Genomic DNA, 7,995 nt, shown 5'->3' with positions numbered 1-7,995 from the left:
ATAACAATGTGTCAACATGAATAAGTTGCAGCTAACATCTCCCCTCTCTTACCATGACTAAAGAGTATTGGCATTGTAGATAGCGATATTAAAAATAGGCTTATAAAATTACCTTGTAGGCAAGATTGTCAAGGATTCAAAATTTTTTCCAGTATAATGAATTCATCTAACCTTAAGGATATACTGCTTTGAGGAAGTTCACTTCAGTATCAGGTGGTATAAGAGTTTTGTATATTGCATGTTCTGCAAAACTTCTATTTAATTTCTACTCATCAATCTAACTCTGTATGGCATCACTTATTCCTTTTTATTCTTCTTTCAATTTGGGAGGGTTGTAGACCCATGTGTTTGTCGCAACTTATGAATGACTATTTGTGGTTGTCTATTAAACTAATAGTTTGTCGTGTCAACCATTTTGGAAAAAAATAATAATTCAATTGATGTGGTCTCATGGTCATACAATATAAGTAACAAATATACAATTATATGTCGCGCAAAGTGCGGGTACGCGACTAGTTACAATAATTTTGAACACATGTACCCATGTGCCTATTAGTCAACAATATATGTTTCAACACATACATATACCCGTGGCTATTAACTACTAACTCTAAATTAATTATTCTTTCTTCCTCCTCTTCCCTTCGTCGCTCCATCTCTCACTGTGTGCAAACTTTGCTCAAGATTCATTTCTTCAGGTTTATGACAGAGGGTCGAGGTGGTCAACAAAGCTTCCTCACCACCGTTCGATAACTCCTAATGTGACTTGACAAGATAAAGATTGATGAAAACTCCAAAATCTGTTAAGAGCTATCGGGTTACTCGGGATTCGAACCTGATAACTCAGTAACCCGGTGTCCCAAAACCCGATTACCTAGTAACGCATAATAGCGTATCAGGCGCGTCCAAGCATTCCTAAAAAACACCGGGTTGGGTCTGACCTGGACCGATAACTGGGGACCCGGCCTGATGTACAGCCCCAATATAAATGATTTTGTTCAAGGATTCATGGGCCCTGATATGATCTTGTTACTTAGTAGCCCATCTAACCAAGGTTCAGCCCGCCCACACTTGATGGGCCTAACTTTCCTAAAGGAGTCGGGGGACGACTGATGGTTTTATCTCAGGAGCTCTCAACAGTGGTACGAAAGGGTAAATCTTGGTTGGGGATAGAAAATTGGAAGGAAAAAAATATCCTTCTTGGGTTGGGATTTGGAGATGCTTTAAATTGCTAGTGAAGATCACTGCTTGAGAGTTAGGGATTTTTGAATTCTAACAATCGAAACCGAATAAGCCATGGAAGGACTGTTGTCTGACAGTGATCAGCAGACGCTAGTCTCGTCCTTTCTGGAAATCGCTGTTGGCCAAACGGCGGATACTGCCCGACAGTTCTTACAGGTACTTCTTTCGATTGCTTGTTCTGCCAATTTTTCTGAGCTCGATTTTTGTCTCCTGACGAAGCAAATCTTCGATTTATTAGGAGTTTATGAGTGTTTAAATTATGTATGAATTTCTGATGGTCTTTGCTGATTGTGCTCTTTGAAATTGTGTCAGATTTTAGTATTTTTTGGGATCCAGTATTCTAAAAGTTGAAAATTTGGTCAATTAATTGTTGAAAGGCTGGCCTTAATCTGTGATGAGTTGGAGGTTTGAGCGTGTTCCTTGTACCAATGTGATAATAAAGCTAAGTTCAATAACATGGGTGGGTCTGAAGTCTTACTAGTTTGTGATACGCTAATCCATGCATTGCGATTCTGTGGAGAATATGACTGCCTAAAGTTGGCTGTTAATGTGAGATGTTTTCTGTGGCTGGCTCTTAAGCTCTTTCCACATATGTATATATGTATTTATGTATTTATATGCCAGTGGGAGCAATATTTTTTTCAGAATATTGAAGCTTGTGCCTTTATGTGGTTTCGGTGTGTACTGAACCTAGCAAGGAAGTGCAAGTATCATTGTCTGCTTTTTGAAATTTAGTGAATTGACTGAATTTAATATCTAAATGTTTTTTTTTTTACATTGACGGGCTGTACGAACTTTTGGGCTCTGTTTTTCTCCTGGATTTACTATCAACATGTGAGCCATAGATCCCTAATAGTTACATTTGAATCGTGTGTGCATAAATGTAATATTATCGCAGGCTACAAGTTGGAATCTTGATGAAGCTATCCAACTTTATTTTGTGGGTGGTGATGGTGGGGTAGTTGCATCAGCTTCATCAATTGAAAATGCTAACCAAAATCCAAGGTGCTGCCGAGATTTATTTGGATTTTAATATTTAAGTTGTCTATTCAATCAAAAAAAGGTGTATTTTAATTTATTCGACTTTCTCTGCCCTTAAATTTTTGCTTTCAATTTCAACTAATTGGCTCACTACATCAAGGGATGTTGTGAGTGACAATCACAGTCAAGAAGGTGGAGATGAAGTACGACCTCCTTTACCAGTTGTTAGGGAGACTCTTTATGATGATGCTATGTTGTATGGGTATGTTTCCTAGTTGCCAGTTTTGTTGAAGCTTTAGCTAAGATAATTTGTTTTGATCTTTTCCTTTTCTGCCTGACTAAATTATAGCTTATCTTTTCATTTTCTTTTTTCCCATGTTCTTAGGTGATGTTTTCCAAAAGCAAATTTATTTTCTCTCACTTTACATTTGTTTGATTCCTTCAGATCATCCAGGGCAGGAGTTTTTCCACAAGAACCAAGCTCCTTGGTTGCATTTCGTAATTTTGACCAGGAAATGAGGCGTGCTGGTGTTTGGGAATCTGATCAAAGTGCTGCATCAGCATCTACGATAGAGAATCCAAGAGAAAATTTGGCTTCTTTATATCGTCCTCCTTTCCATTTGATGTTCCAGGGGTCATTTGAAAAGGTAGATAGGGTTTTCTAATGAAGTAGGCTACATAATTTGTACATTATTAGCTACATTTTTTTAATATAATCGTATATAACCCCATTTAACTGATAATTAAGTTACTTGCAACTCCAGGCAAAAGCAGCTGCTTCTATGCAGGAAAAATGGCTCCTCGTGAACTTACAATCCACAAAAGAGTTCAGCTCACACATGGTACCGTATGATTGTTTTTTTATCTACTCTTGGTTTGGACAGCTTTTATGTTTAGATTTCAATCCTAATTTTGGTGTTTTGCATGGATATTTTTTGAAGCTTAATCGGGATACATGGGCAAATGAAGCAGTTGCTCAAACCATCAAAACCAATTTCGTCTTCTGGCAGGTAATGACCTTGCTATGATAGCATTCTTCATCTTATATGTGTTTCTTGTCTAATTTTTATTTTTGATTGATTTTTGCCAAGTGCTTTTGAGTTTAGATATTTCAAATCTTGCAACTTTGATGCTATCTAATAGAAGGTTTTATTGTCTCTAGCATTGGTCTATTCCTATATTGATATAGAGCTGTTATATGATCTTTTCTAGGCAGTTGCTCTGTAGCACTTACTTTGGCCTATTGGTATTGATATATTTTTGTGCATTGTGGAAGGGATATATATTCAGTTTATATTGTGGATATCTTAACAATACTGAGATATTTGCAAAAGGCTGATGCTTTGGGTCTTATATATTTGTTTCAATGGTTCCAAAAAGTTCTGCCAAAACCTGAAAGTGTTTTGCCAAAATATTTAATAAAAGAAAAGGGAGAAAAGAAAACACTGATAACTTTTGACATTCTTGGGAATAGTTGCTAGAAAGTGAGTAGAAGAGCAGATATGGCAATCCTATGATTGAGGATGGTCTTGAGCAGAACCTGATGTAAATAAGTTTCGCATGTGCTGCAAGAATTAATTAGTTATCTCAATCATAAAATAGTCACTTAGCAGTCGTTTTCTTTTCTCAGGCTTCTTGTTTTTCTCCTTACTTTTCTCTCATTTTCTTTTTATGGGACTGTCAAGAGGCTCTTCTTTTGAGAAAGCATCAATCTTTTTCAAGGAGAAATGTCATGATATCTTCAATGACTTTAAGCTTTAGGATACAAAGCTATATAGGAAGCTTGGATGCTGTCTATGCCAGCAGTTGATGTTAGTGCTGAGACGAGTAGCCAACATGGGACAGAACTAGAATCATCATGGCCACAATTATTTATTTTTTCTGTTAATCAATCCTTTCCATATTTTTAAAGGAAAAGGATGAAACATTGCAATATCTATGGCAAGCTTCTGATGATAAAAATAAGTATTTAATATGGGAAACTTTGAATTCCTGTTGGCATATAAAACTGTTGACATGTTACTTATTAGGTGTTATTCTGGTTGTCGATTGTTATCTAGGCAATGCAGCAACTTTTTACCCTTGATATCACATGGCTAGTGTTATCCTTTTCTTCTGCTCTTTATACTCCGCATCTTTTGGGTTGCACTATCTTTGTGCGCCATATTAAAATTCTTCTTTTGCACTCGCCAAAATAAAAAATAAAAAAAATATAATTTCGTTTGTTGGAGTTACTGTTACATGATTGTGAATTTAGTTAGGCAAACTTGAACTAATGTCCTCTGGCACCACAATTGTAGTTATTGACTGACTTTTTTTTGGATGGTTAAAATCATAGACTCCTGTTGAGGCCAATGCTTACATGATTATTGTAGGATGTCAAAGTTCAAAGATGTAAGCTCTCCGCAATGGGATCCTATCTATGACAATGTTCTTTGGAATTTGTGGTCATAGATGTATCATGGACTTGGAATTTTATATTATTGTTGTTCCTTCACGTTATTTATTGAATTTGTTCATATATTCAACACTGTCTATTTCTTTTTGTAAAATTAGGTTTATGATGATACAAGTGAGGGCAGGAAGGTTTACACTTACTACAGGTTGGATTCTATTCCTGTTGTGCTGGTCATTGACCCAATCACTGGACAAAAGATGCGTTCATGGCTTGGGATTGTTCAACCGGAGAGTTTACTGGAGGTATTTTGTTCATTTGTTTTCTTGTATATAGTTGTGTAGTACTATAGAGTATAGAGCTAGAAAATGTTTCCATGAAGGAGGCTAACGAATTTTGTTTTGTTTGTGGTGTATTTGGACTTCACCTTTTTACCATGAAATGCTAGCTTGCTGATGTGAGGCATGCCTTGATTACAGGATCTTGTACCCTTCATGGATGGTGGCCCAAGTGATCATCATGTAACTCTTTCCCATAAGCGTCCAAGGGGAAGTGCTACTATTCGACCTCATAATTCCAAAGGTTATTATTTTTCTTCCTTATGATTTATCTACCGTGTTTGATTATTATGTGCAGTAGAGAAGTTTGAACCTAGAACCAATCAATGGTTGATGGTGCCCCAGACAATCTCTTAGTCTCATTTTGAATACGTACATCTGCTTCCAAGTGATTGCGGTAGATGTATTGAATATTAGAAACTAAAAAAGCATGTTGGTATTAATGGAAAAATGTAAACATATATAAAAGCTAATTCATATAGAAGCTGGACTTTCACAAAATGATAAATATTTTAGAATTCAATGATCTAGAGAAGAACAAAAAAAAGGTAGGTTTCTTTAATTGAACCACTATTCAATCAGATAAAACTTTGCTTTGATGCCGTATGCAGAAGTTTAATAGAATAGTTCTACATTCATTTGCTGACGCATGCAGATTTTTTTAATATATTGCAACACTAATTTTGTTTCTATGGTGCAATTAAATTATTGACTAGCTCTGGGAGAAACTTACCTGGTTAGGTATTCGATTGAAGTTATTTTTGAGGAGCCTTATCCTCTTATGATGTAATTTTCTTTGTTGTGCTTGAATGTAAAATGCTTATAGTGAGTTCATATTTTCGAGCTTGTCTAATAGGATGTTTACCATTGCATTTAAGTGATATTTGCAAGTACATTTGAATAAATTTGTTCCCCTTATCTATAAGAGATAAACCAAGTTAATGTCCAGTGTCCACAAGTGAAACTCATGATGAAGATGAGGAATTGCAGCGAGCATTAGCTGCCTCAATGGAGAGGGTTAAAGATGCAGATAGTGGTGATAAAGAGGCAACTACTAGCGACAAAGTGCAAGAAGCCTGTCCAAAAAATAGCCCTGCCTATCCACCTCTGCCTGAAGAACCCAAGGGTGATAGGAACCTCTTATGTAGAGTCGGTGTTCGTCTTCCAGATGGACACAGGGTTCAGAGAAATTTCCTGTGCATTGATCCAATACAGGCAAGCCATTTCATTTTTGTCTTTCTTTTTTGACACCTTTTGAAGCGGTAGAGGTTGATTGCCACCATTTTATGTGATACATGGTTGTTGCCAATACATCGGAGTTGGGGTTAATTTAATGCTCTGCTAAAGTGTGAAGTTTTGTAAACTTGTTGAGGGAATAATTGGTTATCGTATATGCTAATTAACTGCAAACCTTTTACATTTTTTGAGTTTGATGGTTGCTTTCCTCAGTTGTTTAGTGACTGAGCGAGGCATTATGTTCACACTTGCATTTCCCATCTTTCCTTTAGACTAAAACATGTCATTTGTATTGCCCATCGCTATAGAGTGACATAGGAATAGGTTTATTTTCTTCTTAATTGCATTGAGTCCACTATCAAGCATGTTATTTCCTCTAGGCCTATTGTCTTTAGAGAGAAGTATCCTTGGCTAGAAATTATTATCTTTCCGGCCAGTAGTTTGGCACAAGGATTGTTACTTGGCATTCTTGTTTTATGCAGCTGCTGTGGTCATTCTGCTACTCTCAACTTGGGGAAGGTGACACAAGACAATTCCGCCTGACACAGGCAATTCCAGGTGCTAAATCTCTAGATTACGAGAGTAAGTTAACCTTTGGAGAGTCGGACCTGGCCAATTCTATGGTCTTGGTTACTTGGGAATGAGGATTACACCGTTAGGTACGTACTTCATTACTCATTCAGCAGCAAAAAGAGGGAGGTGGGAAAGATGTTGAAGAGTTTTTGTTCTTAATGTCTCATGACTTGTTTTCTTTTTTCTTTTATTTTTTCCTAGTGCGGTTTATTGTTCTTCTGGAGGAATGAAATTGCAGAGCCATCGATAACTTTATTTTATGTAGACAACCAAGCCGTGCATGAGGCATGAAGCTATAGTCAATGTCATGTTAGTTTTATTTAGTAGTCGTGAATTATGTTTGTTCACATTTGATCAAACAATTGTTCTTAGTAACATTAACGTTTAAAACAAAGTTATTTAGAAAGGGTAGATATTTGCACAATTAATGAGGAGATTGCGTCAATCTCATGAATGCCTGCTTTTTAAGAAATTGTTCTCTTACTCTACAGTTGATAATTGTGTGACGCCATCTCTTCCGACAGATTGCAGGTTTCTGTTTTGGTTTTTCCCATCAAAGCTCCGCCAACAGCATCATCTATCATTGTCTTGGTTGCATTGTTCAGACTGTTGTAAAACGACTGAACTTACATCCATGTAGGTAGGGCATTGTCATGACCCAAAGAGAGGGCACGTGACTGGCGCATGACACCCCCTCCAATGCACCAAAGCCCATTGAGGCCAAGCAAGCCTTAGAGCATATAACAGAGCATTCAAATCAAACAGGAAATCATAATTTACATAATACCAATAAATCCAAAATAACGTTAGGGTCTATTGGTCATACATACCAAAATATCCTATTTGTAGTCAAAGCTTCTAATATCATATATTTATACAGAATAGCAAAATATAAAATGTCAGAGAATCCACTCGCACAATAAGTGTCGGGCTCATAAGAATCAGATAGAACTCTAAGAAACTAAATAAGACTTGATGATCAAAATCATGATCGAACATCTGACAGCATGTATGCCTTATAAGAATCATACCATATCTTATTCGAAAAACGCAACCTAATAACCTGAAAACCTTAAATTAGCCTTAAACATGGCATACCAATAGAACATGGATAACCTGGAAATCAAAATTGATGGGAGGACTCACAAGCATAATCAAACCTCCGCACATCAAGTGCCGCACCAAACCTCAGCACATCAAGTGTCGTACATCAAACCTCAGCACACAAGT

At 36.7% G+C, this 7,995-nt stretch overlaps 1 protein-coding gene across 2 annotated transcripts; it reads left to right on the top strand.

Annotated features, from left to right (window-relative positions):
* Positions 1 to 1,123: 1,123 nt before the first annotated feature.
* On the top strand, positions 1,124 to 7,237 carry LOC119995298 (plant UBX domain-containing protein 7-like). 2 transcript variants are annotated; one of them, XM_038841765.1, is made up of 11 exons: positions 1,124 to 1,398; positions 2,141 to 2,247; positions 2,384 to 2,485; positions 2,669 to 2,870; positions 2,988 to 3,065; positions 3,165 to 3,233; positions 4,780 to 4,923; positions 5,098 to 5,200; positions 5,906 to 6,171; positions 6,675 to 6,851; positions 6,967 to 7,237. In XM_038841765.1, exons 1-10 carry the CDS (start codon positions 1,297 to 1,299, stop codon positions 6,834 to 6,836), a joined length of 1,335 nt encoding a protein of 444 aa, XP_038697693.1. In that variant the 5' UTR covers positions 1,124 to 1,296; the 3' UTR covers positions 6,837 to 6,851; positions 6,967 to 7,237. The 2 variants fall into 2 exon arrangements, with proteins under 2 accessions (XP_038697693.1, XP_038697692.1); XM_038841764.1 differs by having other exon boundaries at positions 1,125 to 1,398; positions 6,675 to 7,233.
* Positions 7,238 to 7,995: the final 758 nt, after the last annotated feature.

The sequence above is a fragment of the Tripterygium wilfordii genome, chromosome 3 (genome assembly GCF_013401445.1).
Source record: "Tripterygium wilfordii isolate XIE 37 chromosome 3, ASM1340144v1, whole genome shotgun sequence".
NCBI lineage: Eukaryota > Viridiplantae > Streptophyta > Magnoliopsida > Celastrales > Celastraceae > Tripterygium > Tripterygium wilfordii.
The sequence above is the reverse complement of the archived record's forward strand: the minus strand, read 5'-3'. Positions and strand labels throughout refer to the sequence as shown.

Excerpts from the sequence above, each read along its gene's own strand:
- LOC119995298 (XM_038841765.1), top strand. The coding sequence starts at position 1,297 with ATGGAAGGACTGTTGTCTGACAGTGATCAGCAGACGCTAGTCTCGTCC. Across the intron at positions 2,486-2,668 it reads GATGATGCTATGTTGTATGG|ATCATCCAGGGCAGGAGTTT; the intron begins GTATGTTTCCTA and ends TGATTCCTTCAG. Across the intron at positions 3,066-3,164 it reads AAGAGTTCAGCTCACACATG|CTTAATCGGGATACATGGGC; the intron begins GTACCGTATGAT and ends TATTTTTTGAAG.